Below are 23452 nucleotides of genomic sequence, written 5' to 3' on the forward strand. Positions count from 1 at the left end.
CATTCATTTTTGTTATGGTAGGACCCCACCAATCTTATAGTTATCTTGTGGATAGAGTATAAATGAACACAACTGGAATACCCCTTTAAAGGGGTTGTTCTAGCCTTTACTAAGTGATGGCCTATACGCAGGATTGGCCAAGACTACCTGATCCAACATCCCGTAACCCTGCCAATTAGCTGTTTGGGTGTACCTCCGCCAACAAAATTTGGAGCCAGAACTACAAAGCTCCGTCAACCTTGTACTCGAGGGAGCTCATTATCACTGCACTGCTCTCATTGAAGTCAAGTAAATGAACACAGTAAGGGCTCATGCACACAACCGTATGTACTTTGCGGACCGCAAAACACGGATCCTCAAAAATACAGATAACATTCCATATTTTGCGGAATAGAACAGCTGGCCCCTAATGGAACAGTCCTATTCTTGACCGTAGTGCGGATATTTTTTTGCAGAACGGACATACGGAAACGGAGTGCACATGGAGTAACTTCCATTTTTTGGGTGGACCTTTTGAAATGAATCGATCCACAAAATAAATAATGTCGTGTGCATGAGCCCTAAGGCTGAGTTCACATTTCAGTTATTTTGTCAGTTATTTCCATTTATTGTGAGCCAAAACCAGTAGTGAAGCCTACTCAGAGATAAGGTATAATGGAAAGATCTGCTTCTGTTCTGGGCTTTTGACCGGCACCTGGTTTTGGCTCACAATAACTGATGGAAATAACTGGAGTGTGAACTTGGCTTAAGCAGTACCCACACATTTGCACATGTATTTGACTTTACTTATGTCTTCTCTGACACAGGTTAAACACATTGATTACAGTGGGCAAGAAATCTGTTTAAAAACAGCAGATGGAAAAATCTACAGTGCACAAAAGGTATAGTTTGCTCCTTTCCCTTACTAATTAGTGCAATAAATGGCATTGAATACGCAAATGTACCACATGTAGAACTACTTAAACATAATATTTACCACCCTTCCCTAATATTTATTGAGCACCACAGAGTATCTATCGGCAGGATCAAACCTATTAAAACAGACACAATGCCTGGCAGGGTTGATCCTGCTGAGTAAAACAATATTTCATTTATGTTCCTCTGTTGCGCCATTCCTCAGAAAAATAACTTTTCATTAATATGTAAATTGGGTCTTCAGTGCACCTAGGGATGGGCCCGAGTCCTATAGAGAAGCAGAGCTCCTTAGACCATTCCCTCAATCTCCTTAATTGACAAGAGCCTAGGGATCCTGCTTGGACTTGTAATCTCACGCCTGTGCCGTAGTAAACACTATCGGCGCCTGTGCAGTGCTTCTGCCTCTGCTTCCCCAGCAGCACACATGACTAATGAGCATGCGCCGATAACATCTTCCTTCATGTGAACAAAGCGGAGCGTCTCCTCTTCCAGGTGGCGGATGACGTCCTCTGCACATGCGCCATTTTCTGACAGCCATAACTTTTTTTTAGTTCTGTCTACAGAGCTGTGTGTGAATGCCTTGTTTTATTTTGCAGGGTGAACAATAGTTTTTAATGGTACAACTACAATTGTGGGGTACATACAACTTTCTGATAATTTTTATTCCATTTTTGGGGAGTTACATGATGACCAAAACAGGACTCGCATGTTTCCTTTTTTTTTGTTTCTGTCACAGGATACATTGCCGGGAAAAATATTTTTAGGTTTTAATAGTTCAGACACGGCAGTACTAATTATGTTTTTTTCATATGTAAAATTGGGAAGCGGGGTGATTTGAATTGTTTCATTTTTCTTTTTCCATTTACTTTTTTCACTGTAATTTTTGGTCCATTGCAGTCTATGGGATTCTAGTGCACAGCTTTTCAGGCAGTTAGCCATAACAGGCCTGGGAACTTTTCCAAAGCCCCAGGCTGTCATGGCAACCTATCGAAAGCTCTGCAATTTTGCCACAGTTGGTCTGATCAGAAGCCTAACCCCACAGATATCTCTGTTGCTATTGATCATTGCATCTGAGGCTTTAAATGACTGGGATCAGCACCATCGCCGATTCCAGTCATTGCGGCACGGTGTTGGCTGTATTACGTATGGAGTGGACTAAGCACTTGAGCTCACGTTATACTCCTTACATCACCCCCACATAACTATATGATGTGGTGCACATACCGGTTTTATGCCATCGATAATGGTTGTTGGTTTGGTTTTTATCAGTACGGAAAATATTCTGAAATGAACATTTAATTTGAAGTAAATGACCCCTTTCTACAGGTTCTGGTTACAGTACCCCTTGCATTACTTCAGAAAAATATTATCCACTTTAATCCTCCTCTACCAGAGAAAAAAGTTAAAGCCATAAATTGCCTTGGAGCTGGAATTATTGAGAAGGTATGTTTTTTTAATTTTTATTTTTTGAAGACAAATAGATCCAATGTGCTTTTAAGGTACCATACACATTACTGTAGATAAACACCAGCCAACCGTGCCTATTTTGGTTGGGCCAAGCATGCATGTATATTGAGAGGTTGGAAGGATTAGCTGTTGGCTGACAGGCATGCCCTGTCTCTCTCCATAGACTTAAATAGGGGCATTGGAAATGTAGTCCTTCGACTTTTTCCAACAGCTCTATTAACTGTGATCACAAGAGAACCATAAGATGGTGCACATTTGTAAATGTATGGATAATCCTTGCAGGCTGCTGTCTAAGCCTACTGCATTCTAATCTCATTCCAAAATGGCTCTGATATTTAAAGAGCACTTGTCAGCAGGGTCAACCTTCTTGGTAGGGTTGACCCTGCTGAAGTAAACAACACGACTTGTATTCTTCAGTGCATGTAGGGGTGGAGCCAGCACCGAGGTGCACCAAGAGTCTAGGGCCCACCCCTCGGTGCCTTGAAGGCCTCATTTGCCTAAAGAATAAAAGTATTTTTTTTCTTGGGAACACCACAACCGATTTTCACAAGACAGGTTTCATTTTAATTAGCAGGGTCAACCCTACCAGTATGGCTGTTTTTAGAGCGTTGATCCCGCTGACAAGTATTCTTTAAAAGCATGTGATGTTCTAATGTGAAATGATTGAGCGGTTATTTATAATCTGAATTTTCAGATTGCTTTGCAGTTTCCTCATAGGTTTTGGAACCGTAAGATTAATGGAGCGGATTTCTTTGGTCACATTCCTCCCGACTCCAGTAAACGGGGTTTGTTCGGAGTGTTTTACGACATGGATCCTCAGGTATCTGCAGTCTTGGTTATATGGCGGTAAAATGCTCTGTTACTCCAGCCGTAGACATTCTGATTTCCTTGAATATCCCATATCTAAAGCTCCAACATGGATCCCCACCATACGTGAACCACACATGTCCACTGTGGTGTGACACAGGGATGATGCAGGCTGTTTAACTACTTGAATGGCACAATCAAAGCTTTATAGGCCCATCAGTGCCCCATGAGGCGGTCGTGGGGTGTGCTGACTGGTTGCCGTGGCCCCCAGGCCTGCTATGTGGGAGCCTATAAGGACCTCATAGACTGCCTGTTGGCATAACAGTGACAGATATAATCCATTGCAATACAGAGGAAGAGATCAAAGTATTGCACTTTCAAGTCCTATAATGGGGCTAAAAAAGATACCGTAATTAAAACAGGTCAATAAGGTATAGAAGAAAAAAAGAACACAATTCTTCTGTTGGCTTATCTTTTATTAAGTATGCATAACTGATATCAGCACACCTGTAACAACCCATACAATCAGGTATATACAGGTTAATGCTGTAAAAAAAAAAAAAAAACTCTCATAGAAGTGGAGAGAGCAAATTCTCCATTCACAGCATCCTCGAGACTGTGGTCATGGTACCCCACTTCTTGAGATAAATGTGGTTCCCATTATTATAATTGTTGGTCATTTATGGCATATCCTGTGTATAAACGTGGTAAGGTGTTATGCCATGACTAATGTAAAAAATGAAAATCATACATCATAGTACATGACAGTCTCTTTCTAACAAAGCTAGAACACGCCCTGTACCTCACACTGGATCCAGAGATCTCCCCATTCATTGCTCTGCCAGATTTATATTCAAGCTGAAAGCTCAGATGAATTGTCCCTTCTCATTGGGCATGTCTTTTCTGCTGTAGCTTATTCCCTGTAACTGTCACAGATTCTAACAGAACATACGACTGGTGACAGTTGAAGATTTAAACTGAGCATGTGCGACCACCGAAGTTAGATGGACAAGAAATCAGGAAAAGGTCTAACAGCAGGTGGCACTGTACAGATGCATTGTATTGAATAGCTCAGTGACTATACTCAATTTGAATTACATGCAGCAACAAAAGTGTTCAGATCCAGGTGCTGGTTTGTAAAATGTAGAATATTATTAAATGCCTCTAACCTTTATTTGGTAATGACACTTGGAGGCCCGTTTAGATACCTGCCATCCCCTGATGGCTCCCACATCTAACGTGATTGATAAGGCTAATAGCAGTCCAGTATATAGGGGAATTGCTTGACTGCCCCATATAGAAATGCTCAGAGGATGGAATTGATGAGTGTAATAGGAAATTGTTTTCTGCAGGGTAAACATGCGGTCCTCATGTCGGTCATTACCGGAGATGCTGTGAAGGTGATTGCAGACATGGATGACAAGCAAGTGGTGAAGCAGTGTATGGTGGTTCTCAAGGAGCTGTTTAAAGAACAGGTGAGCACAGTAACGTTCCTTGAGTAATTGTGGAACTTAATGACTTGTATACTGAAAAGTCAGATCTTTATATGGAGGTTACATAAAGCCGAGCATGGTCTTCCATGCTGAATGCTCATAAATAGAAATGCCATTAAAGGGCCTCTGCTCTGTCAGCATGCACAACGCTATTAAACCAGGCATAGTTCCTGGTAGGGTTGATCATGCTGATTAGAACTACTGCCTTTTTATTCATATGCTAATGAGTAGGTTGGACCTTCAGGGGCAGGACTGAATCCTTGGAGCACTGCTCTGCACACACCACCCTCCCCTCTTGACCGGGGTAGACATCCTTACGTGTAGGGATCAGGTAAGAAGTAAAATTCATGTTGGGGTCCATTCACATGTCCGCAAAACATCGGGCCGGCACTCAGAATGCCTATTCTTGTCCGCAGCTGCGGACAGGAAATGTGGATGCGGACAGCACAATGTGTGCTGTCCGCATCTTTTCCGTCCACATTGAAAATGAATAGGTCTGAACGGATCCAGACCGTTCATACGGACATGTGAATGGACCCTTAGAGAGGTGTCATAGCATGACTTCATATTCACTACAGTACAGCATGACTTCAGGGCATTTTGCCCTACACAAAAGTTTTTAATTTCTATCAAGTTTTTATTTGGGGTAAATCAGGGAGACAAAAAAAATCTGTCTCCTCAGGTATTCAAACCTGACAAGTCTATATAGAAGCCAGATCACTTACCTCCAGGTTATAGTCTTACTACATAGAGAATAGTGGTCTTCTATGTTTAGAAAGCTAGTACACATTCCTATCTAGTGGAAGATCTGTTTCTTAGTGTGAAGGCAAGTTTAAAAACTGATATGAGATTTACAGATATGAGAAACTTCTGCAGCTCCGCCCTCACTGCTGATGTCCAGCCCTGTCACTCGGGTGGAGGGAGGAGTGTGCAGAGCACAGGGGTGGTATGAAGGCAGTGCTCCAAGGATTCAGCCCTGCCTCCTGGTGCTCCAACTTGCTCATCAGTATATGAATAAAACCGCATAAAAGTATTGTTTTAATCAGCATGATCAACCCTTTCTTATTACCACGATCGGCAACAATGCTGATCCTGGTAATTAAAGCCTTTAGATCCCGTGATCAAGTGAGATCACTGCATCTAAATGCGCAAAAAACCCGAACGTTCGCATCTCTGTGGCCAGTGAGGATGCCGGTAATTGATTTGAAAGCGCTCAGCCTCGCTGAAGAGGCCTGAGAGCATTCAAACTGCAATTCTTATTTTGGCCACCAGGTTGCAGGCCAACATAAGAAATGAGCAATGGACAGTAATAAAGTCATTTTAAAAATACATGATTGTTCAAAATAAAAAAATTGATTTTGTAGGCTCATTTACGAGTTTCAAAATCATTACTTTTAAAAAATATATAAAAAATATGAAAGTAATATAAAAGTTTAAATCACCCCCTTTCCATATAATAAAAAAAATATAAACATCACCTCGACTGAAAATACCCGTACTATTAAAATATCTAAATATTTTTCCAATACGGCGAATGGCGTAACGGAAAAAAGGTTCAAAATGGCCAATTTGCTATTTTTTTATTGCTTCTCTTGCTTAAAAAGATGTAATAAAATGTGATCAAAAAGTCACACACACTCCAAAATGATATCAATAAAAACTACAGATTGTTCAGCAAAAAATGAGTCCCCACACAGCTCAGTAGATATAACTACTACCACATTGTCACATCAAAAACCAGAAGCTGAAAATTCAGCCCATAACAGTGACATCCACAGTGCTCCCATAACAGTGACATCCACAGCGCTCCCATAACAGTGACATCCACAGCGCTCCCATAACAGTGACATCCACAGCGCTCCCATAACAGTGACATCCACAGCGCTCCCATAACAGTGACATCCACAGCGCTCCCATAACAGTGACATCCACAGCGCTCCCATAACAGTGACATCCACAGCGCTCCCATAACAGTGACATCCACAGCGCTCCCATAACAGTGACATCCACAGCGCTCCCATAACAGTGACATCCACAGCGCTCCCATAACAGTGACATCCACAGCGCTCCCATAACAGTGACATCCACAGCGCTCCCATAACAGTGACATTTTATTCACAATAAAATATGAACTAATTACATCATAATTTTGTAATGCAATTTTTTTCATCATCACATTCCAAGAGCTGTAACGTTTTTATTTTCTGTCAGAGTATCCATATGAGGGCTTGTTTATAGGGTACACATAACTTACAGGTCAACTACTACTGTATTTTTTTTTTTATATTTTTTTTTACATTGTACTACTTTTGCACAACATAAATCCCTTTTTTTAAAACAAATAGTTTTTTCATCGCCACTTCCCAAGACCTATAACTTTTATTTTTCTACGGAGCTGTGTTTTATGGGACAACTTGTAGTTGTGGTACCATTTCAGAGTACATTTCTGGTCTTCTGATCACTTCTATAATATACTGTACTGCTTATGCATTACAGTGTATTATGCTGTTTGTACTATACTGACACTCTTGTCTATTTTATGCTATTTGTCTGTCGTACGTTACTCCACTTTTTCTATGCCACCCCCTTACTAGTGTGAGTTTGCAGTGACTTTTTTTTTTTTTTTTTTAAGTCACAGACAAATCTGGAGAGAAACTAGTTAACATACCAAACAATGCCCATTTTCCAACCCACTTTTGAAAACTGTAGTGAATGGTGTAAAAATGCACATTTTTATTTTTGCACAACTAAACTTAAAAAGTCGCAAAAAGTCCTATTTGGGACTTTTAAAGCTAGAGTTTTGGAGTGCATGGTTATAACAAGATGGTTGAAATCATACCTTTCTCTTTAAAGGTTCTCCGAGATTTTCTTACTGACACCCGGGATCCCTGATGATCAGCTGTTTGAGAACGTGCAAACGACAAATGTAGAACAACACTCATGGCCTCACCAGCATGCATCAGCCGACCAACGTCCACAGATCCTCAGTGGTCCATCAAGTAGCATAAAACAAAAGATGATGGCAGTATCTTCAGTGTATTTCTTTATTTGACAAGCCTTTACAGAATGCGTGCAATAAGAACCAGACAGCCACGTTTTGGCTATGTCCTAGCTTTTATCAAGCCTCTGGCTAGGACATAGCCGAAACTTAGCTGTCTGGTTCTTATTGCACACATTCTGTAAAGGCTTGTCAAATAAAGAAATACACTGGAGATCTTGCCGTCATCTTTTGTTTTATGCAGCTGTTTGAGAAGGCAACGGCTCTCCTGTGAGGGCCGCAGCCTTCTCTCTACTTTTCCTAGGCTGAGTGACGACACGTTCATTTGTCATGTGGCCTAGGAGCATCTCAGCCCCACAGAAGTGAATGGGGCTGAGTGAGATACCAAGCACAGCCGCTATACAATGTACGGTGCTGTGCTTGGTGAGCTGTGAGAAGGCAGCAGCGTTCACAGGAATGCCAGTGCCTTCTCAAAACAGCTGATCCGCTGGAATTCTGGATGTCGGACCCCCATTTACTAACTTACTTTGGCTCATCGGAGCCCATACATTCTAATACTGTATGGAGACGAATCTCCGTACAGTATTATTCTGAAGTTTTGAACAAAGTAACTTCGGATGTGGCATCCGAAGCTCACCTCACTCAACTCTACTGATGACCATCCTGAGGATGAAAAAAATTGCAAAATAAAAATCTTCGCCATATGTTTGGTATTGCAGTAACGACCCGTGCTACATAAATATCATGTAAATTATCCCCACAGTGAACGCTATAAAAAAAAACACAGAATGGCTAATTTATTCTTAGTTGCCACCGAAAAAAACGTAATAGCAAGCGATCAAAAAGCGTAATTTACTCCAAAATGATACCAATGAAAAATACAAGTCGTCTGGCAAAAATCAAGCCCTCATACAACTCCATAGAAAGGAAAATAAAAAAGTTATGGGTCTTGGGAAGCGGCAATGCAAAAACATTTTTTTCTTAAAAAGAAAAAAAAAGGGGGGTTTATTGCAAAAAAGTTGTAAAATGTAAAAAAAACTATATGTATTTGGTATCGCTGTAATCGTATTGACCCAGAGAATAAAGATATTCTGTTATTTATACCAAACACTGAACTCCGTTAAATCTATATCGTAAGAACGCAGTGGCAGTATTGCTGTTTTCCCATCTCCCTCCCAGAAAGAGTTAATAAAAGTTAGTCAGAAATTTATGTGTAACCCAAAATGGTGCCATTAAAAACGACAACTTGTCCTGCAAAAAACAAGCCCTCATAAAGCTATATAGACGGAAAAATAAAAAAAGTTATAGCTCTTGGAACGCGACGATGAAAAAAGGAAGAAAAACGCCTTGTCAGTAAGGCCCAAAACAGGCTGGTCACTAAGGGGTCAAGTCTCATTTGTCTGTTGAGATGTCTTTATCTGAGGTCTCTTCCTGCTTAGAAAATTGAGCCTCATGTCTAAGCGACCTCAAGTCCCATTCCAGCATCTGTGGAATAAAAATACCAGGTAACTTTGCAACATATTGGAGTTTCCTTTGTTACTATGTGGCCATGCTGTGCATTGTCAAAAACCTCAGCAGGTAAGTCCTGCTGCTGATTTGGTGAACATTTTCACTGCTGATTTAACCCTTTGCAATGTATAGAGTCAGGGAAATGCACAACAAAATCCACTTTTAGCACTTGCAGATTTTGTTTTGGGTCAGCGACGCTGTCTGCTCCAGAAAATATCTGGCCCGTCTGGCCCTAGCCTAAATAATAGAGCAGAGAATAGTCTGCACATCTGAACACTTGGTGGTGGGTTGCGAGAATTTCACTTTTCTGATATTATTTAACCAGCAAAATTCCAGCTAATGTTTAACTGATCAAACCTCTTTACTGATGCAGGAGGTCCCATCCCCAGTGAAATACTTTGTTACTCGCTGGTCTAAAGACCCTTGGGCACAGATGGCTTATAGTTTTGTAAAGACTGGTGGCAGTGGGGAAGCCTATGATATACTAGCGGAAGATGTTCAAGGAAAAATATTTTTTGCGGGAGAGGTAAGGAACCAAATACATTTTGTAAATGAATGTAGTCTGAAATTTTTCTGTTGATAGTAATTTGTAGAAATTGGTCAAAACTAAAACTCAGACGGCAGCAGGACCCGTTCACATAAAGCCATTATGTATCAGGTCTGAATAGTTTCAACCATTTGTACAACCGTAGCCTGCATGAACAAGCAAAAAGATCAGTCATGACCGATCCAAATATTGTTCATCGCTGTCAGTATTGATTGTTCATAATCTGCCATGCTTAATTCTTTCTCACCTCGGGCTGTACATTTACATAATAGGCTGGGGCTGAAACACTAATTTCTGTACATTTGCAGCATAGTGATGGCACATGCGCAGGAGCTGTAATATGAAGCTGTTATCCTGTTGCAACGACTGGGATCAGATCTCTGTTCCCGGATGTTTCATCTCTTAGATGCCACGGTCCATAGCAACTATAGCATCTAAGTGGTGGGGTATCTCACGGGTCAATATTGGGCCCTATTCTCTTTAATATACTTATTAATGATCTTGTAGAAAGCTTAAAGAGGAACGTAAACTGCTACAGAGGGATCTGGATAGATTGGAGGCTTGGCTCAGTACAGAGATCCCCCCCCCCCTTGGATGGACAGATGTCCCTTTTTTAACCTTACAAACTTTATTTCTCGCTAGTATCATTGGGGGACACAGACCGTGGGTATAGCTGCTTGCTGCCACTAGGAGGCGACACTAGGCTAAGAAGTGATAACTCCTCCCCCGCAGGCTATACCCCCTCCAGCCTGGAGAGAGCATATCAGTTTTTAGCTTAGTGTCGTAGGAGGCAGACCTCCCTGCTTTTGCAGGGCGGCTTACTTTTATTATTTTATCTTTTTCCTCTTTTAGGTTGGGGAAACAGAGTCGCCTAGCCACTCTGTCTACCCCGGGAGCAAGGCCGGTGTCGGAATCCCCTCACCGCTCGCCCTCCCCAAGAAACGGAAGTGGACCAGGGCAGCCCAGCTCCCCTGCTTCCCGCCAGCCAAGGGGTCACCTGAATCCGGCGAGACCCTCCGCCATTCCAGTCTCCTGCCACTTCGTGTGCCAGCGGCTGAAGAGGTGACCCTGCTGGTACTCTGAGAAAGGGTGAAGAGAAGAGGATGAAGATGGGGTGAGTAGTCCGTATTGGGTAAGTACCTCGGCCCTTCCCTTCTCCCTTCCCCCCCCCCCCCGGTCACCTAATCATAGGATGGAGGACCTTTTTCCTCAGGCGGGCCATTCATGGTGAGGGCCCCACATTACCTCAGGCCCATACGGCCGTTTGGTTGATAATGCTCCACCTGCACAAATACAGGGGAGCACATCTGAAGGATTCCCAATCCGCCCGCTGAGGCCGTTTGGTTGATAATGCTCCACCTGCACAAATGCAGGGGAGCACATCTGCAGGATTCCCAATCCGCCCGCTGGGCCGTTTGGTTGATATCACTCCACCTGCACACATACAGGGGAGCACATCTGGAGGATTCCCAATCCGCCCGCTGGGGCCGTTTGGTTGATAATACTCCACCTACAAAAATAAAGGGGAGCGCATCTGAAGGATTCCCAATCTGCCCTACGGGGCCGTTTGGTTGATTAATGCTCCACCTGCACAAATCCAGGGGAGCACATCTGAGGATTCCCAATCCGCCCGCTGAGGCCGTTGGTTGATAATACTCCACCTGCACGGATCCGGGGGAGCACATCTGAAGGATTCCCAATCCGCCCTACGGGGCCGTTTGGTTGATAATGCTCCACCTGCACGGATCCGGGGGATCACAGATGCAGGATTCCCAATCCGCCCTACGAGGCCGTTTGGTTGACAATGCTCCACCTGCACAAGCCAGGGGAGCACAGCTGCTGGATTCCCAATCCACCCTCTTGGGTCATTTGGTTGTTAATCCACATGCGCAATCCAATGGAGGACCTCTGGCAGTTTCCAATCCACCCTCCTGGATTGTGGGTCGATTGAGTACCGCCCACACAATCCTGTGAGCGGTCAGGTAGGGATGCCGATTCCACCTCCTGGGTGTTTTGATGGTTATATCACCGCTGTCACAGCCTGCAACTGCCATGGCTGGATGCTAAGAGGTAGAGCTGCGCACGAGCAGGACATTCCTCCTCGGTCTCCTCCGCACCTCCATCCTTCCTCATTAGGGTGATATTCAGAACCCTCCCTTCTGACAGGGGTTGGTTCTGAGGGAACAGGGAACAGTTCTGCGGACTCTGATATGAACCTTCCAGACTGCATCCATGGCAGTACTGATTGTCTGCATTGCCCCTTCCTTAGGCGGCATTTGCTTTGCTACTGGATACAGTACTTACCCTTTGTATTCCCTCCTTCCACAGGTGGACTGACGGCACTTGCACTGGTCAGTGCCAGCCATTTGCGTCTCCCCTTTCGGTTGTTGACTGATTGCTGTTCCACTGGGTACAGTACTGGCGTTATGCATTAGCCTCTCTTATAGGAGGCGTTATGGCTTTATCGCGGGTGGCAAGGTTTGCTGTAAGTATTACCACCTTGCTTAGGTGGAGGAATTCTCTACCCACCGGGAACGGGACTTTTCGTATGCATTATCCTCTTCGATAGGGGTGTAATTCTCTGCCATAGGGGTCAATTCCTACTGGGTGCATTACCCCCTGCCATAGGTTAGGTACTAGCGCTAACCTCAGGATACAGTACTCCCTATATATTTTTCTCCCCTTCATAGGTGGAGTGGTTGCACTTCCATTGAGGGTAGTGCTTACAGTACGCGTTACCCCCTCCAGGGAGGGGGTTATTACACTACCGTTGGATGCGGTTCTGTTTATCTCCCTACCTTCCTTCCTTGACGGAGGGTTGCGCTACCACTGAATACTATTCAACAGTCGTGGCATTACCCCCTTCTACATCTAACGGGAAATCACTGAGCATCTATGCATGCTTTAATTCAACTAAGCCTCCGCACTAGATGCCGTGGCTTCCTTCATGGGTGGGCCGCGGCAACAGTCGTTGCCATTGGTGCCTGGTACTCTTCATCTAGAGGTATATGGATACTGGGACTGCTCCCATACTGTATCCTCCCGTCTCTTCTGGTACTGGTGGTTGGCGCAGATAGGTCGTTCCTTGTTCTCTTAAGGGAGTCGCTCAGCAGCTCTTCAGGTGCCCTAGATTCCCATCCCTATGGGCCTCCACTGTTCAGGTCGGTCAGAACTTGGTCCTCTACAGCGTGGGGGTGCACGCCATTATACAAATGTTGGGATTACGACCCAGCGAGCCCAAGGTTGCACTGACTCTGTATTCTGGGCCACCACTCTTCCTCATTAGGTGAGGGTGTTTTGCTGGCATTCTGCATTGACTACTACAGCGTGTTCTCTAAGTCAGGATGGCCGTGTGGTCTAATGTGCCAGACTCAAGAGTTAATCTCTTCCGTGTATGGGTGTTCGGGTCTCCAAATGGAGGCGTGGGTTCAGATCCCACTTCTGACAAAAAAAAAAAAAAAGCAAGGGTAGTTCTCACGAGGGCCGGAGATCGAACTCATGGCAGTGGGTCAGCCCCCTCTGATAGGGGTTCTACCCTGACACTGCTTCGGCGGTTGCTCTGGTTTTGCCCCCTTTTTAGATGGAATGCCTCAGAATGGCTCTGGTTGACTGAGTTAGCTTGGTTCCATGCTACTTCTGGGTGTCCTTAGGCCTCTCCCTCAGTTTTACGCTGGGAGGAGTAGGCGGTGACTATTACTGTACAAAGGGTATTTGCATCTCCACTACATGCTAGGGTTCCTACTGAACATTCCTATTGCACAGTTCCTTCGTCAGACGGCGGTTTCTTCCGACTCTGGGATTGGTATCCTGTACGGTGTGGCATCCTCCTCAGCTGGAGTGTGGCCTTTGCGTTACTCTGGCAGCTTCCTTTGTATGGGCTCCTCCTCAAGGGTGTATTTCATTACCAAGAGATCTGTACAGTGCCAGTCCCTGATGGCAATGGGCTTTGCCCTGACCTCTCAATGGTCTTCATTACTGTTAACTGTCCGTTGCTCTGACGACTATTGTTCTTGTGTCGTCAACTCGGGTTTTGCATTGGCGTCAGTGCCATAGCTATCAGCACCTTACTTGGGCGCGCTCGACTGGGTAGCTTAGTCCCTGTGGCACTCGTCTACCACTACGGTGATACTGTCCGTCAGATATGTTTACTTAGTCCCTGTGGCACTCGTCTACCACTACAGTGATTCCTTCCTTCAGTTATGGTTACTTCTGTGTCACATCAAGCGATGGTGGTCATTCCTTTCACTGCTCCTTCCGGGGGTGGACTACGGTCCCCCCAAGCCGGGCTGAGCGGGTGACTGTCACACCTTGTCACCACTGGTAGGGATTTCGTTCCTTGAACGGAACACCCCTATTTTTCTTTCCTGTCCTTCCTCTAGCTGGACTGCTGACCACCTTTTCCCTTCGGTCTCCTCGACCGGTGGCAATGGGTTGTATAGCTATGGAATCCGGGATCTATTTTTAATTTTTTTTTCCACGGAGAGTGTTCTCTTATCTCGGTCTCTGCCCGGAAGTCAATATATGTCAATTATGGGGTTTTTTCCATTACCAGTTTCTTTTAACCAGGGGAGGATCCTGCGAACCTGGATTTTGGTTCCGCTCCCACAGTTGTGGTCTACAACCGGCTTCGCCCCGGCGATCGGTAGATCGCTGGGGGCGTTTCAGGAACAAACAAGCCCCCCCTCTGGGACTTCTTCTTCTTCTTTTTGTACGTCCATTTGTCCTTTGTCATTTGCATCAGGCAGTGCTCCGCCAGAATTTTCTTTCTGGCGGAAGGTCACCGCTTTTCGGGTCTTCTCGGACATGGTTTTTCTCTTCTTTTTCCCTCGTATTTTAAGGGCGGGCACTCCATCAGCCATCTATTTTGGCCTCGGAGAGTTGCTGGTCCATATCTGGCGCGTTGGCGCGTTCCGCTGTATGGTTTTTCTGCCTGATTTTCTTGGAGGTCCTTGTCATAGCTGGCGTCTTCCAACGGGATGCTTTTTTTCCTGGGATGTCTGCCTGTCGGTTGCTTCCTAGCGGAGTGATGGCCTGGCCGTCCAGCGGTCGTCATTTCTCGGGTTCATCTACTCCAGACATCGCTTCTAGAGGGCAGCGTCTTGGTCTTCCGGCAAGTTCACCGAGTTTTTCGGGGGTCTTTTCTAGCCATCATCTGTTGCTGCTCCAGGCAGCAAGATCTTGCAGGCGGCAGCGGATGCCGCATCCTCGAGGGCGTTTTTTCTCCAGGGGCGTGTGATTTTTTTCCCTCCCCGTGGACTGCTTTAGGACGTCCCACGGTCTGTGTCCCCCAATGATACTAGCGAGAAAACAAGATTTTTGTGAACTCACCTGTAAAATCTCTTTCTCGCGTAGTTCATTGGGGGACACAGCTCCCACCCAGTGTTCTGTTTGCCGCACATATTGGCGGTTGGTGGGCCAGTATGGTCCTCAGTTCTGGTGCATTCCGACTGATGTTTGTCAGTTGTGGGTTGTGTACTGTATTTTCCTTATTGATTTTTTTTCTCCTACTCCTATTGCTTGGGCACAAACTGATATGCTCTCTCCAGGCTGGAGGGGGTATAGCCTGCGGGGGAGGAGTTATCACTTCTTAGCCTAGTGTCGCCTCCTAGTGGCAGCAAGCAGCTATACCCACGGTCTGTGTCCCCCAATGAACTACGCGAGAAAGAGATTTTACAGGTGAGTTCACAAAAATCTCGTTTTTATGTACCCCAAAAAGAAAAAGCTCTCAGACTGCAGCATCAACAAAATCTTAATATGGCTTTTGTAATGCAACAGTGCAAAAAAAATAAAATTTAAAAAAATCAGTGCATACTTAAAGGATTGTGTCATCTCAGACAACCCCCATTGTCTGATAGGTGTGGGTCCCACCTCTGGGACCTGCACCTATCTCGTAAATAGAGCCTTGAAAGTCACGGAGGGTGCACCACGCTTGCGTGGCCACCACTCCCATTCATTTCTATAGGGCCAACGGAAATAGCCGAGCCAGTGCTCAGCTATTTTCGGTGGCCCCATAGAAATGAATGGAGGGCGGCTGTGCATGTGCAGTGCAACATCTGTGACTTATAAGGCTCCATTTACGAGACAGGGGCAGACCCCAGAGGTGGGACCCGCCCCTATCAGACAATGGGGGCATATCTTAGTGATATGCCCCCATTGTCTAAGATGGAAATACACTTTTAAGGTCCAAAATGGCTGCTTTCTTACAGGAGTTATGTAGTGGGTTAGTATTGATGACCTATCCTCAGAATAGGTCTTAAATATCAGATCTGCAGGGGTCCGATACCAGGCACTCCTGCCGATAAGCCATTTGAGGAATAGCGGCGCTCGTGTGAACGCTACTTCCTCTTCAAAATGACCTGTGCGTTGTCTCCTTTGTAGCAGAGGTGCAGTGTAATTACACCTTACTCTATTATTCTCTTGAATGGAAGGAGCAGTTGTAATTGCACTGCGCTGCCTTTACAAAGGAGACAACGCACAGGTCATTTTGAAGCGGAAGTACAGTGGATATAAAAAGTCTACACACCCCTGTTAAAATGTCAGGTTTCTGTGATGTAAGGCTACTTTCACACTTGCGGCAGAGAGATCCGGCAAGCAGTTCCGTCGCCGAAACTGCCTGCCGGATCAGGCAAAATGTATGCTAACTGATGGCATTAGTAAGACTGATCAGGATCCTGATCTGGTCTAAAAAATGCCTGATCAGTCAAAAAAATGCATTGAAATGCCGGATCCGTCGTTCCGGTGTCATCCAGCAAAACGTATCCGGCATTTATTTTTTTCACCTTTTTTTCAGTCTGCGCATGCGCATAACGGAATGACTGATCCGGCATTCCGGTATTCTGAACGCCGGATCCGGCACTAATACATCCCTATGGGAAAAAATGTTCAGGCAAGTCTTCAGTTTTTTTCGCCGGAGATAAAACCGTAGCATGCTGCGGTTTTCTCTTTTGCCTGATCAGTCAAAACGACTGAACTGAAGACATCCTGATGCAAACTGAACGGATTACTCTCCATTCAGAATGCATGGGGATAAAACTGATCAGTTCTTTTCCAGTATAGAGCCCCTAGGACGGAACTCTATGCCGGAAAAGAAAAACGCAAGTGTGAAAGTACCCTAAAAAAATAAGACAAAGATAAATCATTTCAGAACTTTTTCCACCTTTAATGTGACCTATAAACTGTACCACTCAATTGAAAAACAAACTGAAATCTTTTAGGTAGAGGGAAGAAAAAATATAAAAATAAAATAATATTGTTGCATAAGTGTGCACACCCTTCAACTAATACTTTGTTGAAGCACCTCTTGATTTTATTACAGCACTCAGTCTTTTTGGGTATGAGTGTATCAGCATGGCGCATTTTGACTTGGCAAGATTTGACCACTCTTCTTTGCAAAAACACCCCAAATCTGTCAGATTGCGAGGGCATCTCCTGTGCACAGCCCTCTTCAGATCACCCCACAGATTTTCAATCAGATTCAGGTCTGGGCTCTGGCTGGGCCATTCCAAAACTTGAGTCTTCTTCTGGTGAAGCCATTCCTTTGTTGATTTGGATGTAGGCTTTGGGTTGTTGTCATGCTGAAAGATGAAGTTCCTCTTCATGTTCAGCTTTCTAGCAGAAGCCTGAATGTTTTGTGCCAATATTGACTGGTATTTGGAACTGTTCATAATTCCCTCTAGCTTAACTAAGGCCCCAGTTCCAGCTGAAAAAACAGCCCCCAAAGCATGATGCTGCCACCACCATGCTTCACTGTAGGTATGGTGTTCTTTTGGTGATGTGCAGTGTTGTTTTTGGGCCAAATATATCTTTCGGAATTATGGCCAAAAAGTTCTACCTTGGTTTCATCAGACCATAACACCTTTTCCCACATGCTTTTGGGAGACTTCAGATGTGTTTTTGCAAAATGTAGCCTGGCTTAGATGTTTTTCTTCGTAAGAAAAGGCTTTTGTCTTACCACTCTACTCCATAGCCCAGACATATGAAGAATACGGGAGATTGTTGTCACATGTACCACACAGCCAGTACGTGCCAGATATTCCTGCAGCTCCTTTAATGTTGCTGTAGGTGTCTTGGTAACCTCCCAGACCAGTTTTCTTCTTGTCTTTTCATCAATTTTGGAGGGACTGTTGTGCCATATTTTCTCCACTTGATGATGACTGTCTTCACTGTGTTCCATGGTATATCTAATGCCTTGGAAATTCTTTAGTACCCTTCTCCTGACTGATACCTTTTAACAATGAGATCCCTCTGATCCTTTGGAAGCTCTCAGTGGACCATGGCTTTTGTGTGGGATGTGACTAAGAAAATTTCAGGAAAGACCAACTAGAGCAGCAGAACTTTTATTTGGGGTTAATCACAGGCACTTTAAATGATGGCAGGTGTATGCTGACTCCTATATAACATGATTTGGAATGTGATTCCTTAATTCTGAACACAGCTACATCCCCAATTATAAGAGGGTGTGCACACTTCTGCAACCACATTATTTTATTTTTTTTCTGTTTTCTTCCCTCCACCTAAAAGATTTCAGTTAGTTTTTTTTTGAGTGGTACAGTTTATTGGTCACATTAAAGGTGGAAAAAGTTCTGAAATGATTTACCTTTGTCTCCTTTTTTTTTTTTTAATCACAGAAACCTGACATTTTAACAGGGGTGTGTAGACTTTTTATATCCACTGTATGTTGCATGAGTGCTGCTACTCCTTCAAACATCTGATCGGAGGGGGTACCATGAGTTGGCTTGACAGTCTTCACTGGGCCCCAGGTTGCCATCACAAACAATCTGAGAGAGATTAGTGGACAGAGAGAGCCCCCTTCCTCTGCCCAACTGCTTGGGTTCCATGGTCGCAGTTGACTATGGAGTGGGCCTCACATGCCACAAACCCTAGGGAAGAGGTTTAATTGAAACTCCAAGCTTATAGTACCAACTTGAATAAAGGGAGGTTCCAGGTGTCAGATGTTTTCTGAAATGTAGACCCAAAAAAATATTATTTTTGAAATCTTATGACCCTATGCAGGCATCTTCTGACCCAGTATAAAGACTTCACATTACTGCATCTTCTAGTGGCTGTAGGCTGGCTCTTTGTGGTCCTATTGACAGCCTCAGTACTTCAGTAGCCAGGTCCCGAAATAATGCCTGTTAATGCAAAGTCTCCAAGTAGGATAAAAAAGTTAGGTTACAGGAGTTGTCTCATAAAGATGACCACTATTCATAAGCCCCTGGGTTGGGGGGGGGGGGGGGGGGTGCTATGGCGGAGCTTAGGGGGTGCTGGTCGGCGCTGACTGATTCACGCGCATAACAAAACTCAAGGTGCATATTAAAATATATAATGATGGGGTTAATGGCATCAGGTACATTCTGGAGTAACTTGCTGTTAATATGAGGCACATTGTTTTATCAATTTGGACCTGCATGTGTCTCACATTAAGGCCTCTTTCACACTTGCGTTGTCCGGATCCGGCGTGTACTCCATTTGCCGAAATTACACGCCGGATGCGTTCAGTGTTACTATGGCAGCCAGGACGCTATTAAAGTCCTGGTTGCCATAGTAGTAGTGGGGAGCGGGGGAGCGGTATACTTACAGTCCGTGCGGCTCCCGGGGCGCTCCAGAATGACGTCAGAGCGCCCCATGCGCATGGATGACGTGCCATGCGATCACCTCATCCATGCCGCACGGACGGTAAGTATGCTGCTCCCCGCTACACTTTACCATGGCTGCCAGGACTTTAGCGTCCCGGCAGCCATGGTAACCATTCAGAAAAAGCTAAACGTCGGATCCGGCAATGCGCCGATACGACGTTTAGCTTAAGGCCGGATCCGGATCAATGCCTTTCAATGGGCATTAATTCCGGATCTGGCCTTGCGGCAAGTGTTCAGGATTTTTGGCCGAAGCAAAAAGAGCAGCATGCTGCGGTATTTTCTCCGGCCAAAAAACGTTCAGCTCCGGAACTGAAGACATCCTGATGCATCCTGAACGGATTTCTCTCCATTCAGAATGCATTAGGATAAAACTGATCAGGATTCTTCCGGCATAGAGCCCCGACGACGGAACTCTATGCCGGAAGAAAAGAACGTAAGTGTGAAAGAGCCCTAATAGTAATTAACCTCATCATGTGTACCTCACATTAATGGCTAACCCAATGTTGCCCATTATTTGATGAGGTGCTTGGGGCCACTTACTTTTAATGTGAGGTACATGGGGGTACTAATGTAATAGCACCATTTACCTCAGATTAATAATAGGTGACCCCATCTTCTCAAATTATGGCTATTGGCAACATTGCGGTTAATGAGTCACATTAACCCCAAATCTTGCTGGCTGCCTGATACATGCTTTTTGCCTGCCTTTATTTTGGGGCAGGCTAATAATCTTACAGTGTGTGGGTACCTGCGCTTTTCAGAGCACTAATGGCTGGGGACAGGAGAGCACGGCTCAGGAGGAGGAGGCTGCCGTTTGCGGAGCACACTAGCTGAGACGGCACAGCGGTAAACTCTCCCCCGTCCCTCCACCTACTTTAATATTAGCCACACTTTCATTGGTGGCAGGGGTGCGGGCAGCATCAGAGCCCAATCATTTTATTGGGCTCTGCGGTGGCTGCGTCATGTGAGGGATTCCCTCCCTCCTTCTCCACTGACTCTGACCACTTTGATGCGTGCGTCAGGCGCGCATGCGCCTGGCGTCTCTGCTCCTCTCTCCTCTGTTGCCCGGCAAACAATCTTCCAGGGCCCAGCCCGGGTTTGGGGACCGCTGTTTTAGAGGGCCAGCTTCTGTTCAGAAAGGGATTGTCTTCATGAAAAATACACAAAAAACGTTTTATTAAATAAAAGTCAAAAAATTAAGATGTACGTAACTGATTTTTCTGTGTCTGCAACTGTAGATGATGATATCATGTTTATCTCTTTTTTACAGGCCACAAATCGACATTTTCCACAGACTGTGACTGGAGCCTATTTAAGTGGAGTGCGAGAAGCAAGCAAAATTACAGCCTTCTAAATCATGCCTCACTTCTTCTTTGTCTCGTTTTTATGTTGTTTTTCAGGGAAAAAAAGGCTGACTTAAGCCTTTGTATTTCAGAACAATTGTGCATTATGTGTTTGTTTTACTATACGTGGTTATAATGGTTATAAGGCTGTTTAGCAGTCTACACTTTTCAATTCAGTTGAAAGAATGTTATAGCAGTGTATACTGGTCAAACATGTACCTAATGGCGCAAAATAATAACCTGACATTTGTTTAAACCAGGGATGCCCAACCTGCGGCCCTCCAGCTGTTGCGAAACAACAACTCCCAACATGCCCCAATATCTATAGGCTGTCTGGGCATTGTGGGAGTTGTAGTTTTGCAACAGCTGGAGGGCTGCAGGTTGGACACCCCGGTATAAACTATTTAAATGGAAAAGGGTGCAGATCTTCTAGACACCTCCAATAAAGGTGCCCTGCAGAAATACTTCTTTATCATTATACTTACCAAAGTAGGTATAACCATATCCGAAGAAGACTACATTTTACAACTTGGAAATTGTGAGTTGAAGTGGTTGGATGCAGCATACCCCGTTAATGTTGTGTAATTTATTTTTACATAATTGTACTTTTGTATAATTTAAGCTGACTGGTTTCATGTGTAGTTTAAGATTTTGGTTATACAGGAATGTATATTAATGTAAATACAATTTTGATACCAGTTCCATCCATTTGAGTTTTATACATTTTTTGATTACTGTGAGGAGAAGCGACTTCACATATTTGTAAATCATAACTTGGACTAGAGAAGGTCAAGCGTGAAGAATGTTATGCTAAGTTGGATAATATCGCAAAATAAACGCAACAAAATGTTACCAGGTGAAGAGTTGGTGAGTCTGTTATAAGGCGAAATGGATTGATTTATCCATAAATGCAGTCAAATTATCTTATTTGGGTGGGAAATAAATACACATTACTAATACAATGAGTGGGGCTCAAAAGCAAATAACAATCAAATGTTTTCATGAGGAATATTTAATACAAATGTATCACTGTGAAGCATGTGAAGTGTACGGTCATCTCTATAATATATATACAGTGCTGGCCATAATTATTCATACCCCAAATTTGACTTAAAATTACTTTTATTCAACCAGCAAGTAATTTTTTGACGAGAAATGACATAGGTGTCTCCCAAAGGATAATAAGACGATGTACAAGAGGCATTATTGTGGAAAAAAAACATTTCTCAGCTTTTATTTACATTTGAGCAAAAAGTGTCCAGTTAGCGTAAAAAAGGAGAAGCCTTCAACCCAAAGAACACCATCCCCAGTGTCAAACAGGTGGTGGGAACCTAATGCTTTGGGTGTGTTTTTCGGCCAATGGACCAGGGAACCTAATCACAGTAAACGGCACCATGAAAAAAGAGCAATACATGAGGATTCTCAACGACAACATCAGGCAGTCTGCAGAGAAACTTGGCCTTGGGCACCAGTGGACCTTTCAGCATGACAATGACCCAAAACACACAGCAAAAGTGGTGAAGAAATGCTTAGCAGACAACAACATTAACATTTTGGAGTGGCCCAGCCAGAGTCCAGACTTGAATCCAATTGAGAATGTGTGGAGGGAGCTAAAGATCAGGGTGACGGCAAGAAGACCCTCCAACCTGAAAGATTTGGAGCTCATTGCTCAAGATGATGGGCAGAAATACCTGTGGAGACATGCAAAAAGCTGGTCTGCAATTATAGGAAGCGTTTGATTGCTTTAATAGCCAATAAAGGCTTTTCCATTGATTATTGAGAAGGGTATGAATAATTTTGGACTGGACACTTTTTGCTCAAATGTAAATAAAAGCTGAGAAATGTTTTTTTTCCACAATAATGCCTCTTCTACATTGTCTTATTATGTTTTGGGAGACGCCTATGTCATTTCCCGTCAAAAAATTACTTGTTGGTTGAATAAAAGTAACTTTAAGTCAAAATTTGCCAGGTCTATGAATAATTAAGGGCAGCACTGTATATATGTATATATATATATATATATATATATATATATATATATGAGGAAAAAAAATACTGTATATATTAATAAAATTCAACAGGACAGGTGACTATTTCCAGACTGAAAATTGCCCAAGTATATCACTATCAGTGGCATCAGGCCATGCTGGTCTTGTGGCCCTGTTTCAGGCAGTATGCCATAAGGCTCCATGCACACAACCGTATGTACTTTGCAGTCCACAAATGCGGATCCGCAAAAGATATTCTATCTTTTTGCGGAACTGACATACGGATGAGGAAGGCTCATGGATTATGCGTGTGCTTTCTGAATCCTTATTACTGTTCTGCAAAATGTGGACCACGAACCCGTTGAAGTCAATGGGTCTGCAAAAAAATAAAAAAATATATATATAATATAAATATGTATTTTGCAAATCCACAGTTTGCATACCGCAAAACGGATACGGTCGTGTGCATGGGGCCTAACATTGAAGCCTAAATGAACCTCAGAGCTCATGACAGCTAGAGAACAAGGCCTACCAGTACCACAGTCTGCACAGGACCGAAAAACATGTCACATTTACAGCATGTCCAGGATAGAAGATGAAAGTGTCTATACTAATGCCGCAGAGTGTGTGTGAACCTATAGTTCAGCATTGCTGGTGGCACCTTAGCTTACGTCCAGTATTGGTCTGAATTTTGGTAGAAAGGTTCTGTAAGCCATTTTCCCATATATAGATTGAACTTCTAAATAAACC

At 44.0% G+C, this 23452-nt stretch overlaps 1 protein-coding gene across 5 annotated transcripts in view; it reads left to right on the plus strand.

Annotated features, from left to right (window-relative positions):
* The window catches only part of KDM1B (lysine demethylase 1B), a 63964-nt gene extending 42398 nt beyond the window's left edge, over positions 1 to 21566 (plus strand). For 3 of the 5 annotated variants that reach the window (XM_044293033.1, XM_044293031.1, XM_044293032.1), the window contains exons 16-21: positions 807 to 881; positions 2242 to 2358; positions 3077 to 3202; positions 4542 to 4664; positions 9563 to 9715; positions 20642 to 21566. In XM_044293033.1, coding sequence (XP_044148968.1) covers positions 807 to 881; positions 2242 to 2358; positions 3077 to 3202; positions 4542 to 4664; positions 9563 to 9715; positions 20642 to 20725 — 678 coding nt within the window. In that variant the 3' untranslated portion in view covers positions 20726 to 21566. Of the gene's footprint in view, positions 1 to 806; positions 882 to 2241; positions 2359 to 3076; positions 3203 to 4541; positions 4665 to 7535; positions 7723 to 9562; positions 9716 to 20641 lie in introns of those variants that run through there. The other 2 variants (XM_044293034.1, XM_044293035.1) reach the window with 2 other exon arrangements.
* Positions 21567 to 23452: the final 1886 nt, after the last annotated feature.

This window comes from Bufo gargarizans, chromosome 5 (assembly GCF_014858855.1).
Source record: "Bufo gargarizans isolate SCDJY-AF-19 chromosome 5, ASM1485885v1, whole genome shotgun sequence".
Taxonomy (NCBI): domain Eukaryota; kingdom Metazoa; phylum Chordata; class Amphibia; order Anura; family Bufonidae; genus Bufo; species Bufo gargarizans.